Raw genomic sequence first — 21,747 nt, 5'->3', positions numbered from 1 at the left:
TTTACAGAAACAATGCAATATCTTGAAAAAGATACTCGTTCATAAAAAAAGATTTTCACTTGATGAATAACTATGAATATACACATTATTAATCGTTTTTGTGTATAATTCGTAGAACTAGTATTTATTTATTTTTAAAAATTTGATGTAAATCAAAACAATTTTTTTTATAATTTAAAACTTGTTGTCTACGTTGAGGTGACTTTTTTATATGATTCCACTAACCCCGTCCAATTTCAATTTTGATGATGTTTGAACTGATTTATTACCCCTTATACTGATTTACTGAGAAGGTATCTTTTTAGAAAATGAAAATTGAAATTGGGCGGGAGTAAATAGAATCATATAAATAAGTTGTCTCAACACCGTAACAACAATATCAACTTCGTGATAACAACTACAATACTTACAGAACTTAAGAATAAAATTATTAAATTTGATTTTCATTAAATTAAAAAAAAAACTTTAATATTGTTAAAAACCAAACATTATTCATGGGAAAAAGCGGTATGTTGAAAAGTGAGTTTTAGATATCAACCAATTTTCACCTACTATGCGATTTTCTATGAAAAGTGCATGATTGGTTTTGCTGAGGAAATTTCAGATGCATTTCCAGAACATCAATAATATAGATCTTGACGAGGTGTCGTAAATCAATTACTTTTAATTTGCTGAAAGTAGCGTTCTGAAGAACTCTGTTTTCTAAATAACCCCATATAATGGTAGAAAGAGCAGAAACATTTTAAAAAAGGGTTTAAAATAAATCCTTTAGAAACTTTCAACAGTAAAATTGTGTCTCGAATGGTGAGTAATTTCTTTATAGAAAAATATTTTCACTTCTTCTAACTCAGCAAACTTATTTTGTGGCACCATTTTAATTAAAAATTAATAAAATACTTCGTTTTAACCACTTTTATTGTTTAATTACCAACATGTTTCATGAGCAACGCTCACTTCTTCAGGGTTTTTGATAAAACTTTGCTTTAAAGGGTTGCTCATGAAACATGTTGGTAATTAAACAATAAAAGTGGTTAAAACGAAGTATTTTATTAATTTTTAAGAAAAATATTGTCTATTGATTAGAACTTAGTATGTCATATTATACTATTAGCAATTTTACTACCCGTGTATCATCCTCTGGAAAACGTTTCATCATGAATGGTTTTGCAATAATTTGTAATACTACTACTTGATATTGTTTAAATGTATCTACCGATATATATATGAGTATTATTACGCAAACTATGAATTATACATTATGATCTTTGAGTAGAACAACATAATAACACCTATTTATAGTGGATAAGTTAGTATATTATGCCACAATAAGTATGCAGGTTGGAGATACTTTTTTTGTTCTAGTTGGTAAAAAGGTACGCTCAAATTCTCACAATATAAATCTGATGTGTTCACGAAAAAGTAAATTTTATTTACAATATATCTAAGTACCTACTCTGCATTTTAGCAATAACATCAAACTAAACATGTTGACAGAACACTTGGTACAGTTGTAATAAATTCAATATTGATATTATTTTCGATTCTTATCATTAATTTATAACTAATAGGGGCTTAATACATTTCTGAAAAGGAAATCGTATTTTATAAGTCATCAAGGGCGGCTAATCTTCCACGTGGAGAAATGATTGAGATGACGCTTCTCAGTTCCTTTTCTTCTTCTGTTCTTGCCAAAGTATCGTTGCTATACTCAGAATAGTCCTCTTTACCCATTTTCTCTTGCAATCTCTTCAATGCTGAAACTCTCCTAAAACTCCCGAAGAAAACCGAATTAGTTTCGATGCTTTCTCCTCCCGATTCGCTCCTTGCATCTCCCAAAGATTCAAGATCATCTGTATCGGTCACAGTTTCTTTTGCAGTTTCTCTGACTTGCAGGACGAATCTACTCTTCTGTCTAGACTCGTTTGAATCTGAACTCAAATATCCCGAGTCTTCCGTTTTATGGTGTTTCGTTTGCTGACCTCTCTTTTGCCTAGTTCTTGTCGACCTTCGAAGTGGTCTTTTCATGCTGAAGTTACTGTCTCTATCTTTAGATTGTTTGGGACTCTTACCTACACTTTCATCAGCTTCTTCAATTGATCTACATGATTTTGATAGGTAAACTTCATCATATTTTGAGTAGTTTTCATAATTGGGATCAGATGGAGTGTAAATTGGTTCTTCTGGTCTGTTATAGGAATAGTCTAAGCTGGCAAACGTTGTATAATTTCGTATTGTTTGTTTTGGTTTCGCTAAATGGGTCTTCGGAAAGTATTGACTGTCTTCTCTCACGTTATTGTTTTTTAGCGGTGGTTCTGATCTCGTTATTCTAAAATTCATTCCTGCAGTACTTATGGCTTTATTGTTATTGTAGTTACTGTTTTGATGATCTCTGCTAGGCAAATGCACTCTGTATGTATTTTGAGTATTCCAAAGGCAATTGTTTTGTTTTCCAACAACTGTTTTAGGGGGAAGAGAAGGCTTGACTTCTTCCTTGCGTTCTAGGAATATTTCACTCAAAGATCGTAAACTTTTTGTATTTTTACTTTCAGAATTCACAACACAGTTTTCATAATTGACATCTAGTTTATCTGAAAATGTGCTGTACCTGCTACTATTTGATTTGGAATACGGAACCGATTTGTAAGTTAAATTTGTAATGACTTCGTGTGATGGGCGATTGTTCCTCAAGTCAAGAAAACTTTGAGTGAATCCTTTTTCGTTTGCACAATCTTCAAATCCAGTTAAAGATTTGGTTTTAAAACTGCCAGCAGATTTCAAGAATAACTTGTTAATACTCTTTGAGTTTGGTTCACTATAATTCATCTGAATATTACAGTGTATTTTAAGTTTCTCCGGTTTTCTGTCTAAAGTGTCTGCGTCAAAGTCGTCACAAATCTTATCCATTCTTCTTTCTACGGGATTGTCTACTTCTATAACCAATTGTCCTGGCCTCGATTCTGGTTCCGCATATTTAATCTTAACACTTTTATTTGACACAGACATATCAGAATCGCTTGCTGAAGACATTGTATTGACATAATCATTAATGTAAACCTCACTGACTAAATTGGTTCTTTGAATTGCATAGCTTTTACAATTGCTTTTACTATTGTCTTCTTCCAAAATTCTTTTCTTTATATTTTCTAAAGCATCGCTTGTGGAATCAATACCTTGGTAACTCCTCGATAATCGAGAATTCATTTCATAGATTTTTTTCATTGGTTCTAATTCTTCCATGGCAATTATTGATGATCTTCTTTTGTGATTACGATGAGCCTCGGGTTTGACTTCAACAAAATCCAAATTTGAAAGGGAAGCCCGTCTTTTGGATCCACTTCTTTCTAAACTGTCAGCTTCAAAATTGCCTTTATATCCCAAGAACTGAAGTCTTGTTTTAATTTGGCCATCTTCAGGTAATCTTGAAAAGGGTTGCGCATCACCCTCGTTTCTGGAAGAGTCGGGCATTATGACTTTTGGAGTTACAGGAATTACTAATTTAGGTAAGAAAGGAGTTACTACTTCTGAAACAGGAGAACAAATACTCGGTAAAATTGGATCAACCCTCCGGAATTTCGAAAGCTCATTTATAACAGCGTTCATCTTTTGCTTCAGCTCTGGAGGTATTAGTATGACCACAGCATCTTCGTCCTTTTTTTTAATTTCTGTTGATGTCCTATTGCGGGATTCTTCTTCCTTTGGTAATTGAGAAGTATCTGCAAGCACTGAGCTAAGTCTTTGGGGAGGAGCTGGTGGAGGAGGCATTTTCTTCCGACTCTTTATGGGTTTTGTTTTTTCAGGCACAGTTTTGGAAACATTAATTTCAACCTCTATTCTGTTTTCCACCGCATTACTATTATCTGATTTATTTGTTGGTTCAATGGATTTTGGAGTACCATGAATCTTTGAAACAGATATATTAGGTAATCTATATGAATCATCTTCAATATTTTCTGTTATAGGAACATCGTCTAGCCATTTTTTGACAATGTTTTGTTTAAGATTGCCAGATTTGCAGGATTTGCAGAAATTTTTTTCTGATAGTGTTTTTAGGTATATATTATTGTATTTCGTAGACATACAGCCAGGACATCCGCTGCAATAACTTTTTCTTCTGCTGTTTTCTCGTTTTAGACTAAATGCTGTGTACTTGGGGTTGAAGATATCATCTGAGAGATTGAAGTCGATGGCATGACAAGAATGTTCTTCAGTAATCGTAGGAAGTATTTGCACAAAGCGTTTGGTCTTCATCTTCTCCGTTGCAATAGTGATGACTTCTCTTATTTTGGTCAGGAATTCTACGGCAGCTGGCGGAGGAATCTGAAAATATTATTTAACGAACTTTGAATAAATATAAAAAAATTAACGAAAAAAATAAGAGCACGTATTGCTATTTAATGCCATTAAAACTGAATTTAAATAAATAGAGATAAATAGGAATCAATTTAACATATTTTACATTACGCATTTACAATTTTATCAACAACATACTAAAATTTGATAATAAAACTGGTCACAAATTTATTTAAAGTAAATCTTGGTTATTCGTTGAAATATAACTCAACGAATTATCTTCGAAAAGTTACTAGTGCTAGTGATACCTACCACGGAGTTACATCAAAAGTTTTGAAACAAGTGAAACTTTACTATTGCTTTAGCGCCGTTCAGAAATTAAATATGCATATTTGCAATTATTTTTTCTGTGTTTTGAATGCTTTCATTTTCAATTACACTCTCCCACAAAAAAAAATTATAAGTATTAATCGACACCGAACAAATATTGAACATGTGTGACGTGCTAGATATACGCCAATTATACTTACAAATACAACTAAACTACATTTTGACTAAAAAAAGAAACAAATTTCACCAAACCATCATTAATAGAACAGTTAGACAAGAGTATAAAAAAAAATTTAAAAACTCTTACGGTAAACACAAGCTTTGGACAAAGACACCACAAATACCACACAATAAAAGCATTTAATAGGCTTTCACTCGATACAAAAAGCGAGGGAAACACAAACAAATTTTAAAAAAAAAAACAAAAATGAAAGATGGATTATAAAACAAATAGGCATTATTATAAAAAATCTTGTAACGTAAAAGAATAAAAAATTATAAGTAATTCACAATAATATTTGCTGATTTTTTTTCATCACCGCCTTTATTATTATATTTTATTTCATCTCACTTTTTAATTTAATTTATTATTCCATATTATCTTTTTATTAAATTCTAAAATGTGGACCTCAGCACGGGTTAAGCGAAGGGTCACATTATCAACAACATTTTATTTTTAAATATTTATAAGGTGTTGTGAACAAATACTAACGAGTAAAAAAACGTTACAAGTTAGGAAATCGGAATTAACTGACTGGTGATGAGGCAGACACCGCATCTCTAGGTGAAGGGAAATTGAGGAAAACAGCCTAGATACTTTCAAATGTGTCCGATGTAGGAGATGAAATTTTTTTTAAATAAAACAAAATATTACCTTCAACATCTGCGGTTCCAAAAATGCTGGATTAAAATATAGCTTCTTCCTTATGTTGCCCGGAGGGGGTAGGGCCGAGACCCTTTCGACCTTGGTGTTTTCGGCCTCGTCCAATATGGCCACATGCAGCTCTGGCCTGCGCTCCACCAGCGTCTGCTGGGTGATGTGCAGAGGCCCAGGGTGCAGTGAGGCCGCGGTCACTCGGTGGACGGTTACAGCTGTGGTAGATGACTGAAAATACAACAAACTTTTAAAATTGTTTAATTTTCAAAATGACTTCAGAACAGTTTCGAGTATGTAAACTCGGCCATCCTGATAAATCGGAAATTACCGAGCATTTAATTGAAACCGGCCATTATTTCAGATTGGTTCCTGAAATCTGGAGAAAACCCAAAACGCACGGAGCACGCTTAAATAGGAGACAATTGAAATTGATAAAAATCCCATCACAAATTAATACATTTGACGGGACTAAGCTCAATAGTACTTAGGATCTAGTAATTGATGGCTATACCAAAACTAAAATCAGAAAACCATTTTTTTATATTGTAATACATCCTCTTAGAGGATTGAAGCTGATAATGCGGTATAGCATCTACATACATACGTACACATTTCACCACAATCTTCGATATGAGGTTTTTTATCCAGTTAAGAATTTTTCCTCATAAAACTCATTAATGTAACGTAAAATCAGTCAAGTAAATACATATATCAGATGGTAATTAGGCAAAATTAGCCGCAGTACTAGTTAGTTAGAAATATGAAAGGGTATTGTTATAAGCCCTAGCTAGTTAGAGGATTACGAAAAAATCCATAAAATCAAAAAAAAAAACACATCTGCCCAGATGATGGACACTGCAATGTTGTCCGAAACGTTGGCTAAAGAAGGAGTTAGCGCAACACGGCATAACACCCCAAAAACAAATAACAAAAATATTCATTAAATGTATTTGTATTTATTGCTTATTACCGGTTGAACTGATTTTTTAAAATATTTTACTGATAACAGACCAAATACGGTTATGAATATCTGGCATATTAATAATCAAATATTTACTCTTTTTTAAATATAAAATCGAACTACTAAATGCTTCTGACCCTGCTGATGAGTATCAACAACCATTCTATAATATAATCACTCTCTTTTCAGTACGCAAGTAAATTTCCTATATAAAATGCTGTATCGAATCGCAACTTTTTAGCATCAATTTAATCAAATGCAAATCTCTCAATCTTTTGCATTTATACAGCCTTTTTTTCTACTATTAATCATTATTATTTCAGGTTTAATAGCGGTCCAAACTAGCATCCATGAGATATTCCGTTTTAAAATGATACGAATTTTTTGCATTGTGTTTTTTTGTTTTATTATTATAACAGTAGTGCATAAATGTCTGAAAATAATCTAATACAGTTCCTGGAGGAAATGTTTAACTGGATAAAAAGCCGTTTGGGAATGAACCCACGTTGGATATCAATAAGCACGTTTCTTAGCTTATTTACCGGTCTCGAACATATTAGTTTACATCGTGTCATAAATAAACAACTCACCATCGTGTTCCAAACAATAAAGTAGGTAAAAACTAGTTATTCTCGTTTGCAGTTCAAATGATTAACTGGATATTTTCATGGTTATATTTCGGAACAGTTACATTTTTTTGACCGAGCGTAGCGTAGTCCTGTGTTATCTCAACCGTTTTGTATTTCGTAAGTAGTTAGGAACGTTAGTACCTACTTACAAATCTTACGATTACAATGGAAATTTTTGTTTTTATTTATTAGAATAGAGAAAATTATAAATATACTTTTTGACGCGAGGTCTACTGTTCACAGAACAGCTATTAAAAAGGTCATAATGCATTTAAAAACATTGAACTGACGTTCATAAAAAGCATGAATCATAAATCATAGTTCATTAATCATATGCATGAGGTCACCCGCGCAAACTCAATAATAGATTATACTAAAAATAAAATCCTTTTGTAATAAATGTTGGACAAGATTTTCGCAAAATCATAATGTAGATATTTTTGACAAATATGTTGATTATATGATACGGCACAAGAGCCTCAACTCCCCAAAGTCAGTAGAAAAGTTGCATTTCAATGTTGATAATGTTCTGTGGCTGATAGAAGTGAGGAGGTAAAGGAGAAGGCGCTATGTTAGGAAGAAATGATGTATAATCGTGATTAATTTTTGGGTAACTATGCCGGGTTGCGTTTTTTCCTTATTTAGCCTGGACCGTTCTGGACAGCGTTACTGTATACATAATCAGGGCAGATGGATAGAGTGAATACTAAAAATGAAATTGACGTGGTTTTCGACGATTAATTTTGGTGTTACCGTCAAGTATACCGGACTCGAATATTTTTTTTGTGATTTTTTTAAATTTCAATTGCCTCCGTGATTACCACGACTAATTAAAGTTAATTCAACTGTTCCTGTAATCTGGTTTGACCTGTGGTTAAATAGTGTGTTACAAATAAAAGGTTTTAGACTTTTAACACATTCTGTGATAAATTAGGTGATTTCAGATGCCATCGAGTAACTGAATAACCCAAGCAAATGACTTCTTCCTATACCAGTTCTCTTCAAAGAAACGAAGAAGAATAAATTGTTTGACAAATATAGAGACTTAGATGTAGTTATGATAATTTTCTGAGAACGACATGTTTCAAGGAATATAAAAACATAATAATAATTACCTTTATCTCATCGAACTGCTCAACCTCTTCTACTGCAAGATCGTCCTCGTCCTTGGTCCTCTCGTTGAGCGAGTCAGTTTTGGAGGAAGACTGCGATGAATAGGCCCTGGAGATGGAGTCATCCTTTTCGCTGAGAAGGTCGCAAGAAGATCGCCTGGACTCCGTCATGAAGGCATCCAGGGAGTGTAATGGATTAGTCTTTGTGTTGGGCTGGGAATTAAATTGAATTTTTATTTAAATAAATTAAAAAGTCAAATTCAGTAAGCAACAAAGTGGATACCCCAGTGGAAGTTACTCAGAGTCGGACCAAAGAAAAAAAGTTGACGAATTAGATGGATGAGAAGCACAGCAGGTTTGGGATGACCTGATGATTCAATACTCTAAATGGCATCAGAGGGGTATTTTCATAAATTATGGATATCGTTTAAAATCTATGGAAGATTTAAAGTTATTTTTTATGAATCTAGTTCACACGGAGAAACGGACGTTATGGCCCAGCAAAGCATGACAAGAGGTATTGTGCTGCTAAATGATACCTCTAGGTCTCTTGACATTTTCAACATTTGCCTTGAAGATTTCAAAAGTCATTTTAGGCAAGAATTCTAAAATATCGGTTACTGTAAAATGTTTCATTTAAAGCTTTGTATATTTCATGTGTATTGTAATAGGATTGCATCAATCTGTTATGCACAAAAAAAATAATATATATATCTGTAATTACAATATTTTATAGTACAATAACCAATGAGGATAATATTTGGAAGATTTGCATAGCACCGTTTTTGTTCAAAATCACCTCAAGGGCGATAACAACTCTCAAACGAAAAAAATGAAACAGTAAATCCAGGAATTGAAACCAGGATCTCAGCCTTGCTGGGGCAGAGCAAAACCCAATATTTTCATTCGTAAAAAACCATCTAAACCCCTACATTACTAAACGTTTCAAATTGGCTAAAACGTTATTATGACGTAGAAAACGCTACTGGCTAGTAAGACAGGGGTCAACAACGCAATATTTACGAACAAAAACGAGTATGTCGTTTTTGCGGTAAATCAAAAATGGCACATTTTAAATCATTGTAAAATATTTACAATAACATAAAAATACAATAAAATGCCATAATTTATTTTTGAATTTTTGCGATTGTAAAAAAATAGCGTGAAAATAACCTATTATTGAGAATTAAAAAACGAAGAAAAAATATTATAAATCTGAAATCTCAATGCGTGAAGGAATAAAAGGATGGAGCTCTCCACTCAAGTGGAAATTTGTCAAATCTATTTCTGTATGGAACTTCTAGGTATCCATTTTCAGCTCAAGACATCATTTCCATCTTGAGCGGTAAAGCATTGAACTATAAAGATTTCAGATTTTCACGTGATTTCACGTTTAGGGTATCATGCGGTATTGCGCTTCCTACTTCTAACCTCCTCATATCTGCCCCGATGATGGACACTGTAACGCTTTCCAAGACGTTGGCTAAAGAAGGAGGAAGCGCAACTCGTCTAATCTTTTAGTAAAAGAGGAATGTATTATCACGATGTAACACGTCTTCATAAAAATCATTATGTTTTCCAATTTCGTCATTATTATCAAGGTGCTGGTGCATTAACACTATTTAACCGGATTACGAATAATTTGAAGATATTTTTAATGAATCAACAATACTCATTTTTTCTCCTTGTACTTGCCAACAAAAATATTTTCAAAAAAAATGTTGATACGCGGGCTAAACCGGGTGAGAATTCATCAGAATTATGTAAAAGCGAACAGAATTATATAATGTTTACCCCAAACTCGGAAATTAATACATCTGGATTTTTTTGAATTCGTCAGTTCTTAGAAGATACAGACGACTGATGAATAGGATAACATGTTTTAAAAAGTTTAAATGTTTTAAAATCATTACTCTTAATCGGTGAAAGCCAAAATAAATAATAATACAAAATAAATTTAAAATTATTGTATTAATTTCGGTTAAGGTACGTAACGCCATTATCAATCTCCAAATAAATATTTTGTTACAACTACTGTAGACATGTAGATCTTGTGGATAACTATTTAGCATAAGTGAAATTGATTTATTGCTATATTTTAACAAACACAAGCCATTAAAGAAGACAATCGATAACGATATTGTGTAGTCTTTATAAACAACTAGACAAAACATTAGTTTCTTCGCGCCTCTAAAAATTCTGAATATTAAATATGCTTTGTTTGTGGCCATAATAGGTGATAAAGAGATAATTTCTTTCACAAATAACATATTATCAGCAGATTGTAATGATTTATTGTTTTATTGGCTGTGTGAAAATACATAATGCATTAGAACCCATGCATACTAGGCCACATTATAAAAAGTGTAATATATTTTACATTCAATTAAGCCCCCGATATTCAGAATATCTGCCAATTTATAACATATTTCTCTTGAATTTTATTATTTGTTGTTTTAACCCCTCCAGCATTTCAGGGTCATATATGACCGGGCGTTCATATTTTATAAAAGTATTTTTATCTTTTTTCTATCACGCGTAAGGAAATTTCTAGTTTGCCTCAACTTTTTATATTGAGATCTATTAATAAAATCCTGAAAATACCCAAATGAATAATTTGTATTTCGCGCCGCTATAACATTTGGTTTAACTTTAAAAATTATTTCTTATTTTTTTATTATATGAACGAGATAAAAGTGAAGGTACAGTTTTCTTACAAATTCCCCAAAAAAATGAACGTGTTTTCTAAATATAGAGTTCTCTCAATTTATCTACGATTGGAGTAAAAACTTAATAAAAAATGTGGTTAGCGTTTTTGACAACATTTGTCACTTTGTTGTCAAAATTTTACTAGTTAGACATAGTAATTTAATTTTAAATATTATTTTAACTAGTTTCTAAAACATTATTAAGTAAAAAAATACGATGTATATAGCGCATTTGAAATACACAGTAAACATTGCAAACTGAACAAAATCGATGAAAGTACTGAAGATAATATCTATACATTTTTTATCTTTTCTTATTTTTATTACGGTCACACACGACATAATAAAATTATTACCATATCCATCTCAGGGTCTTCAACCAGCTTTAGCGCAACCCTAGGCGGCAACATCCGTCGCTTGGCTCTCAGATACATTAGCAATGCCCCGGCATAAAGCAGGGTTGCCACAAACGCGCACAAGAGCAGGGGCGCACCCATGCCGGGGCCGGTGACCCAAGGCGCGCGATCTACCTCGGAGGGGGCGCCACCAAAGGAGAAGAACATCTCAGTCATGTCTGGAAATTTAAATATAAGGTATTTTTACTTAGTGAAATATTTTACCACATTACATTACGCACTCAATAATTTGCAATCAAAAATCATCAGTGTCGAAATATTTTGAATTGAATTGAAAAGAAAAATTGCTTTTGAAGGCACCCCTCTATCGAATCCTACCTACTGCTTATCATTTTATACATTTTTTAATTATCTCGGATTGATGTGGAATTAATTAATGTACATTTTATATACACTTTCCTTGGTTCAGATTCTTTATACTATTATACTTTATCGGTTGATAATTTACTTATCTGTGATAAATATTTACAAAAAACCGTGTTCAAGGTGATTTTAGGATAGAATTTATATGAGATTTGCCTACCGCAATTTTTTTTCATTATTATTATTTTTTTATTTTATATGATTCGCCTAATGCTTATTTTTCGTCATTAATATATTTATTTATTTTATTTTTATCAAGAAAATAGATTGTAAATTAAATTTATACCTACCTGCTTTTAAACGTTGATTATAAGATTTTTCTTCAAAAAATTCTAAGTTGACAAAAATGAATTACACTCCATATCTTCCATAATGAAGTTATTACCTTTTAAAGTGGATAAAATATATGCAATGGTGTCTTGTGACGTCACACGAGGCATAATTCAAATCGTAATTCGAATCAGTACTGCCGCGCAAATATTGTGATGTCAGTATTACGATATTCAGTATTTTCCAAAAATTCATAAGTTCTGTATTCAGCAGACACTAATTAATAGGACATATTTGTAAAAAACATGACATTTCCTTGTGGAGACATTCTCATTAGAAACAGAAAATAAGATCGCTAAAAATTATGCATTTGAATATAAAAAGTATTTTTTACCATTCCTTGCATCAAATGACGTGCCCGAAACCCTAAAGGCTGCACAGGGCAGCAGCAAGCGCGTGCCCACCCAGCACGCCAGTCGCACCAGCACTGCTCGCCCCGTCAGACGCTCCCGGCTCACTTCGCTGCCGCGCCACTGGAAAAAGTATAATACATCCATTTAAAATATCATTACTTTTAACGATAACCTAATGTTTACAAGACAAGGTTTTTCTATGCCTCGCACAAACAATAACAAATCATTATATACAATATTTTTTAGCAAGATACACCCATACAATTTGAAAGAAATCTTCCAAGAAAAATATATCCCGCCAACGGGAATTGAACCAACAGTCCTCTGATTGCCGGGCAGTCATTTATCCACATTTGAGAAAAATTTTCAAGTGTCTCGTATCATTATTTAAAATATATATATATTTTGGCCATTTGCACATCCACGTTTACAAATGTCTAATTTATTATAACTAACTTACAAGCATTATTACATTTTGGAAAATGCATATTGACTGTATAAAGAAGTAGGAAACTGTTGTGATACAAAAATTTTGTAGGTATAACGCGTAAGAACAAAGAACTGGTAGTTAACCAGCAACGATTTTTTGAAAGTTTAATAAAAAATTACCATCAAAAAGGTTTTCCCCTCGTCTCTATACAGGCTGAAAGGAACATCATTGTCTACTTCCTCTCTCAGGTTGCTCCATCCCGTGTTAGTCAGGAACTGCGCACTGGATACTGCGCATACTGCATCTTCTATATCTGAATAAGTAGAAAATAATAATTATAAAAATAAAATGCTTTTTTAAGAAAAAAACTCGGATGCAAGCAGAATTTTTTTTTTCTACATAAGATTTTGTTCAAAGTTCTTTTTTACTATCTCACTTGGCATATTCCCGAATATGGTACTCTAAATTAAAAATGCACATTTAATTGATAATAAAAATATGAACACACCACATAAATAACTTAATAATCGTATCAAATTGCAGGATGACTTAAATAGCGTTGTTGTCTGTCGTCAAGATAACAACCTATTTTTAAATCGTTCAAAGTGTCACCACATTCTCGAGAAATGACCAAAAAAAATTACATCAATATCTGTTAAATGAAAACCAAATTTTAATCAGCTCCAATACGTGCGGTCTCAACAATAGCTCAACAAAAATTTTACATAAAAAAATAAACCATGGCAATTTCTCTCTTACTCAGTTCATATTGAACATTTGAATGAATCGGGTCAAAAGGATTCTCTTTAACGGTCGTGGCCAGTTCACGGAGAGTCGTATCCTTGAACTCGTACATTTCCCATGCTGCCTTATATGCAGAGCAAGTGGTAGTCTTTACCAGGGGCCCTGATGTGAATACAGTAATCACTCGATTTTACGAATCAATTTTTGATAACTTTTATGTTTATTTTTGCGAACACGTGCGAATTTTATGTATATTTTTAATGTTATCAATGAAATCAATATCTGTTTATTAAGTTCTGCTAAATCTTCTTAATTATATGCATAACGGCAACATTTATTTATTTGGAGATAGGTAGGCGAAACAACCATTTATTTTAAACAATAAAAAATTTTATTTGAAAAATATTAATAAGCGTAAGTGTAAGATAACTGTTCATACGTAAAAGGTTGCTAGAAATGGCTTTAGCCGTATTTGGTGACCAGATCTGAATACCCAGGTACTCTCCACCATACTTTTCCCCGTCTTCTTCTCCTTCCCACTACCTTCTGCCTCACAAAATACCACAATTGGGGATGCCATAGACTCACTGGCTCCAAATAGTTGGGAGCAGTTGGGACTCTTGTGCGATAATATTTTTATTTAGATTATTTAACTATTAATTAATTAAATTATATTTAATAGAGCGGATGGAAGAGAAAGGAGTGTAAAAAGAAGTTATGACGCGAAGGTGAATGATAGAAGAATTCGGGGGAGCCCGAGGACGACATGGCACGATCAAGCGAACTAGCGCCCTTGAGGGGATTTTTCACTAAAACGGCGCTATACAAATCATCAAAATATTATTATTTATAAAATAATTCGCGTTGTCCTAATATTTCGAGGTATAATTAGTATATGTATTAGTTAATGTTGAATATTATTTTTATTTGAAATAAGCGAGTGTCAGGTTACATATGAAATGGATAGGGCTGTGCAAATAAATAGTTAATTATTATAATTTTTAATTATATAATTAAAAATCGTTTTAAAACTATATCACAATAACCCTAGACACTATGACCTTACCTTTGGCCTTAGTTGCAAACTAGCACTTGTATTTTGACGATAGAACGTTAGTGTTGTCAGACCATAAAAAAATTCCCCGTATTTATGGAAAATATTATAATTCTAACATTCTTTTAATTTTTCAGGGAACATAAGTTAATCCGTAAAATAAGTCAATACGTCTCTAATATTATGTCCATATTGCAAAGAAGCACATTTTATATAACTTTGTTAATATTTGACATTCATATATTTTAAATTATTTTAGTTATGTTATAATCCCATGAGAATCTCAAATTTCACCTCTAAAATCTAAAATATCTAAATCGTGGATATCCGTCTGATCTAAAACTGTTCATAATTTAATATTTTTAATTTATTTTTCAACAAAATAGGGAATGTCAAGGGAAATTTCCCTTCATTAAAGGGAAAAAATCGAAATCCAGCGTTCTACGAAAACGGGCACGATTGAATATGCCATTGTTAATTTGAATTCTGAAATGTTCGTTGTAACTTCTAATTTAACGCTAGCATACACTAGGATCAAATCCATTTCAAGTTAATCTTTTGGTGGAATTTTCTTCAAAATGAGATGAGGTCAACACTAGCAACAATTTTTTAAACTATTTTACGCAATCAAATTACAAAAAAGCAGCTAAAATGCTTGGTTTCGTGATAAGATGTACAGTAGATTTCACAAACATTGTCATCAAGTGCGTATATAAAACAATATTATAATATGATATGACAATATTATATTGTCATATAAATAATAATTTGAAAGGTCCCAAAAATTTTTCGAATATATACTAGCCCTAAGACGATTTTCGAGCAATAACGGCATAATATCCCAAAAATCAAACAAATAAATACTTTCTTTTTTTTAAACTTAATGAGTAATATGAATTATACTTGTAGTATTTAATTATTGAAAACAATATTAGCGATTCCTAAACAAAAATTTGAAATAGAATATCAGATAAAGATACCGTCACATCTAGGACATGAACTCAGGACCCTTGCTTTTCTAACCATCCTAGATGTAACCGTATCTCTTTCTGTTTCAAATTTTATTGTCTTCAATATATAAATAAATATTGATCATGAAGATGCAGCTAAAGGGTTATTTTAAAACCTTTATATCGCAAGCATTTTTATGAAAGACGAAGTGCAATATAATTGCAGTTTTATCTGCATATTCCTCGAGACCGTCAAAATGACGGCGTCATTTTCAATAGTGACCGAAGAAGACCAGCAATTTACTGTGGATTTATTTATTGACGCACCGACAAGAGGATGGACCTCGAAATTACAGGGTACTTTTTAAAGCTTTCAATTATTTAACAGTTTCGCGAAGAACGATGCCTTCAAGCAAAGCTTCTCAAACTAAACTGTCTGTTTCGTTTAGATTTGTTGGCATCATCTTGTTCTTTAATGACATATTAAAAAATAGTTGTTCTAACAATAATCTGACATTTTTATATTTGGTCAGGTCCAACGTAGGTAACATTTGTAACGTACTCTAATTTGAAATTTGCGGGCTTGAACACCCTACTATAATTGCTGCACCTTTACCAAAAAAAACATTTTAAAACTCCTCACGAAAATTATAAATCTCTCACAAAGTATAAAGTGTGGCTTACGATATTTAATGAAGAGAATGTATTGGCCGTACATCCCCGGTAAAAACCACAGCACCTTCAATATTAAGGCGATGCACTACGTACTAATGCAAAATCATGTGTTTTTGGTTTGAAAATTTGGTCACCTAGAATTGTTTCAGATGCTTTAATTAAATACTGCGAGTAGAATACATCTTGGCCTTTGAAATAATCGAGTATTTTTTAGAAGCCAAAGTCTTTTTATAAGCCCAGAAAAAAATAATGTATAAGGCCTATGAAAACTGCTTTAAAGTTCAAAATCTCCTACTTACAAACCCATTTTCGGTTATGATTTTATTGTATAGTGTGGCAAATTAAGTTATTTATAAAATGATCGGAAAAAAATTAAATATTTATGCCTGAACATCCACAAAATAAAATAAAAGGCACTTTTTGGCCATAATTTTGGAATTATGGAAATATGGCCATAATTTTTGGAATTTAAACCTTATCGCCATCTACGTAAGGGTTGTTATTGATAACGGCTCGATTTAAAATATTACACGACGTAGTGCATCGCCTTAAATCACCTTCACAGACACAATGATCAGTCTCTTTTTGACATACCATCAGTATCACAGCAGAATGCCGGCCGACTATTTGCTTTCTTTATCGAATCGTGTTTTAAACAGGTGCTTTAAACTCGAGACGAAGAGTTATTTGTTATTTCGCCGGCAGATGAATAGCAACCCGTATTTTATACCACGTTTGCCGGTCATCAGTTAAGTTCCGCTAGTCTGCTGCCTACCGAATTAATTGTTATTAATCACTTCGATAAAATGGGCCTTGATTAATTTTCCTTCGATTATTTTTGGCTAGATCCGGGGAGAACTTTTACAAATCGGTTAGCAGAAAACCGTCGAAAAGCTTGAGTAAACTTTTTAAATCATTTTATTAGTTTATTTATGTTAAATATGTTACAATATACATAGTAATCATTTAAAATAAGATGTCCCAAACTAACTAAGTAACTAAGGATCACGCCAATTCCCCGTAGGAGTAGGCAGAGAGGATGGACCGCCAAACAACTCGCACACACTCCTTGCCTCATTCATATTTATACATCGTCTCATACACACTCTTCTATTATTCTGACTCTTGACATGGCCCGACTCAAGTATCTTATTCACTTGATCGTTCTATGTCGCCATAAAGATGTACGTTAGTTTCCTCACTCTGTCTTTGAGTGTGTTTATATTTGTGGACCTAGTATTATTTTTAGGTATTCTGTCCTTGTATCCCGGCGTGGGCAAGTAAATTTCATTTGATTAATTTGTGTATTTCACATTTGTTGATTCATAATAAAAAATATAAAGTATTGCTTGTGGCGGCTCGTGACTTTTGGATGTAATAGAATGCTAATATTACGTAAAACGGCATTATTGATGTTGTTGTAACTGAAAAACAGTTTGACCGTGCGGCCAAACTGAAATTTCTTTTTCAGCTATAACAACATCAATAATCCCGTTTTTTGTAATATTAGCAGTCTATTGCACCCAAAAGTCACGAGCCGCCACTACTTGTAGATTTGCTTGTCACTCTTTCAAATTGCGTTAACTATCAGTTATCATATCTAGAACCCTACAAATAAACGTGTTTTAAATTTTACACAACTGCTAAACAACCGTTTACCATACAAAAATGTTTGTGTATCAGTTGTGTTAATTTTAAAACACGTATATTAGTAAGGCCCAAAGTAAGCCCACGTATATTTGAGGGAGAAAAATAAGTGATAAAACAAATAAACATGTATGCAAGTTTTATACCAGCAGCAACAAAGCTTGCTGTTTAGATAAGGTAAACTGATTTAGTGTAAGGCCACCATTCAGAATTAAAACGTTACTTGAAATGGCTTTGGCCGTGTTTGGTGACCAGATCTGAATAGCCAGGTACTTCCCCACCTTCCTCTTCCTCACCTTCCTCCTCCCCATCTCCTTTTCCTAACCTCTACCTTCAGCCCCACAAAATACCCCGATTGGGGATGCCATAGTCTTACTGGCTCCAGACGGGTGAGAGCAGTTGGGACTCTTGGCGGTTTCACATAAAAAAATTAAATTAACTCAATCAACTCGGTTTCGAAGCACACTTCTTGCCTCATTCAAATTCATACATCGTCTCATACACCTGTTATTCTGACTCTAAGTATTTGGTTTATACGTGCCATGTCTTCCGTGGGTTCCCCGACTTATTCTACCATTTACATTCGTGTCATGTATACACTCCTTATTATTACTCATTATGCTTACATCAACCTAGCATTCTTTGTGAATTTTCACTTTTCTCACACGGTCGTACTTGGTTTTACCACAAGGTTTTCATTTCTCATAAGGTACACTTTTAAATACATAAAAACATCTAATAAATTCTTACATGAATTAATAATCAAATTTTTATTCGGTAATAATGACTTATTTTCATTAATTTTTCTGAATCGATTAATTAATTTTGCCATTTATTCTTTAAAATATTATAAGAAACCTATGTACCACCTTCAATGGTTGGTTGATTTTTTAATAAAATTATTTGAATTTTAATGTTGGCACCACTTTGGGTGTAACAACGTAAGAAGAACGAAGACTTTAACCAGTCAATCGTATATCAGAATAAAAGTTTCTGAGTTCTGAAAGCGCTCTTCGTTATACTTGCCTCTTAAAATGCGATTACCAAAAAATTTTCTCACAAACTATCTGAAATAATTAATTGTTGTAAAGCGACTGCGCGCAAACGATAAATAAAAGATAGGTACCAAATTCAGGGGTGTACGAAACATGACCCGGACCAATTTCCAATTTCTCACGCGTGAATCACCGACCCGCCGCTCTCTTTATCCACCGTCAGGTGACAGTGTAATGCCTGTTGATGGCATCACCACGTAATAACTGTTCGATCTTTGGCGGGCAGCCCATAAAGCTATCGACAGCTAAATGGAAGATCGAGCTATGGAGGAGTGGTCACAAGTTCTTGATCCTTTGTTACGTAGCTGAACATCATAAATTTTCGAATGTTCATTAGTTATTATTTTTAGGATCTCAATATCAGTTAATCTCAATAGTTTCATCGTGATAAATGATTCTATATACCTACCAACACCTCACATAGGTATTACCATAATAAACTATAAAAAATGGAAAATGTAACCGTTGACACAGAACAGAAATACATTTATCAATTTATAATTTACTTCATCGAATATCATAAAATTTCGATATGATGCTAGACTAGCTACATATGTATTATTATTGCGCTATAATAGCTGTATACAGAGTATTAAGAGACGTACATGACTTGCTCTAACCAATTACGTAGTAAAAATGTAGGTAAATGAAGTTTTGGCCTCCGGTGATATTTTAAATCAATTGTCCAATAACTACTATTTTTTAACGATTTCGATAGGAAAAAAAATACTTAGTGACCCCAGTGGTTAAAATTAGTCAGATATGTATGTAGATTGTGTTAGATATACAATGTAGCTATGTATATTATACAGCGTGCTAGATTTACAGAAAATAGAACAACGAAATCTTGACCTCATTACAAAACGTGCAAATCTAGTTAACTCATTTTCCAAGGAAGATTGATGTAATACCCAACAATAATGATGATGACAAACCTCCGGTATGACAAAACGCGACAAGAATGTTAAGAAAAAAATAGAAGCGCTGATAAATCATGTAAACGATCATCATAACTTAAAATATAAAAATAAACAAAATTTTGGTAATTACTTTATTTAATCATGATGCTGCATCTTCGATGGTTAAATTATTAAAGTTACGAGCTCGTAAACTCGATAAGCTCGACACTTCGCCATTTTCGCAACCCTGCGTTTCCGAGAAAATCACTTACAAAATGGCGGGGTGCTGTTATTAACGCTGTATCTAGTTTCTGTATCGAATTTCACTGAAATTATACATTTATTCCGAGCGCATCAGTCGGGGAATCTGCCATAAAACGTAATTAACCATTAACATGGTGTATTGCAATTTAAACGACGGTGTTTTAATTTGCACCCAAATATTATGTGGAAATGGGCTTTGATTCCTTCATTTATTCATTTATTTAACAGTTAGGGCTTGGCATAGTGGTAATCGGAAATGCCAAAGCTTTTAAAATTACGTGTGAGGAACCGACTTACGATATGATTTGAGATTTTCACGGCCAAAAGTATTATAGTGATTTAACTAACTAACTAACCATCACGCCGTTTCCCCGCAGGGGTTGGCAGAGAGGACGGACCGCCAAACAATTCGGTCTTGGCACACACTCCTTGCCTCATTCACATTCATACATCGTCTCATATATACTCTTCTATTATTCTGACTCTTGACATGGTCCGACTCAAGTATCTGATTCACTTGGTCGTGCCATGTCTTCCTCGGGCGTCCCCGCCTCCCGCTACCATTCATACATGGTACGAACATACATGGTTTTACCACACATACGCCTCAGGGATCTCATTTCTACAGCATTCAGTCTACTTTCATCCTTTCTCTGCCAGTTCCATGATTAATTTAGTGATATATTTTTGGGATATTATGCCATGTTGCGCTTCTTCCTTATTTAAAGTTTTCTACCTCCTTCTTTCTGAAACGTTGGCTAAAATACCCCAAAAATAAATTAATTTAAAACCGAATTATATCTAAGCTTTCGTTTTATGTGTTTTACCAAATCGTTCTTCCGGACTTGGTTTTTCTGAACAGTTACATTCTAACGACAGTTCTGTTTGTTAAAAAAGTCTACGGACTTCTAAAAAACTATTTAAGGATTCACAACGTTTCTGAAAGAAAACACTAAATTTACTTCTAATAACAGTACAGAAAATTGTTCGCATTATGTACTACAAAATCGTATATGCTAATTTCTTAAAAGTAGCGGCTACACCTGTGTACACACGTCTTTTTCTCTGAAGATTGATGAATTGATATATTTAAACAATCATTCATTATCTGTAATCTGTCTATACAACAATGGAGGTATACAAATACATTATATTTTGCTCAGAATGTTTGTCAGCTTTTTATTTTACTTTCAATGATCAATCACACAAAATGATATTAGCAACCTTTAACAATTTCTGTTTTTAATTTATAGATTTGTCTTTAAGTTTTTTGTGTTTTTCGTTTTAATATACCTAGTCCGTAGACAATAGTTTATTATGTATGGGCAACCATTGATATAATTAGTTTTGTTTTTTATTAATAAAACATGTTGTACACACTTAATATTACTAGAAACTCACTTATTTTCTTTAAGTTTTAACCCAACCTATCCTAACCTAACATAACCTAAACATTAGACTGGTTTTGGCTAATTCATTTTGTATTTCATCTTAACCTTTTACAACTTATCAAATGTATATTATATGTGCAATGCGGTAGGACAGCTAGAAAATCATGGGATATCATAATTGGAAGATTTATGAAGCTGAAAGTATTTAAATATTTGCGTTCATATATTGTCAATTTTTTATTACATAATTATATTTTTGTTGAAAAATT

The 21,747-nt window shown here is 32.9% G+C and overlaps 1 protein-coding gene across 1 annotated transcript in view; it reads right to left on the bottom strand.

The window, feature by feature from the left end:
* Positions 1–1,060: 1,060 nt before the first annotated feature.
* The window catches only part of LOC149418341 (uncharacterized), a 40,463-nt gene continuing 19,776 nt past the window's right edge, over positions 1,061–21,747 (bottom strand). Inside the window, exons 4-9 of the mRNA XM_089639099.1 lie at positions 12,979–13,112; positions 12,351–12,489; positions 11,264–11,481; positions 8,203–8,412; positions 5,495–5,725; positions 1,061–4,317 (exon numbers count right to left, since the gene is read on the bottom strand). Of these exons, the coding sequence (XP_089495225.1) occupies positions 1,603–4,317; positions 5,495–5,725; positions 8,203–8,412; positions 11,264–11,481; positions 12,351–12,489; positions 12,979–13,112 (3,647 nt within the window). The 3' untranslated portion in view covers positions 1,061–1,602. The remainder of the gene's footprint in view (positions 4,318–5,494; positions 5,726–8,202; positions 8,413–11,263; positions 11,482–12,350; positions 12,490–12,978; positions 13,113–21,747) is intronic.

Source organism: Hesperophylax consimilis, chromosome 13 (genome assembly GCF_061612785.1).
Source record: "Hesperophylax consimilis isolate HC1 chromosome 13, BYU_Hcon_1.0, whole genome shotgun sequence".
Lineage (NCBI taxonomy): Eukaryota > Metazoa > Arthropoda > Insecta > Trichoptera > Limnephilidae > Hesperophylax > Hesperophylax consimilis.
The sequence above is the reverse complement of the archived record's forward strand: the minus strand, read 5'-3'. Positions and strand labels throughout refer to the sequence as shown.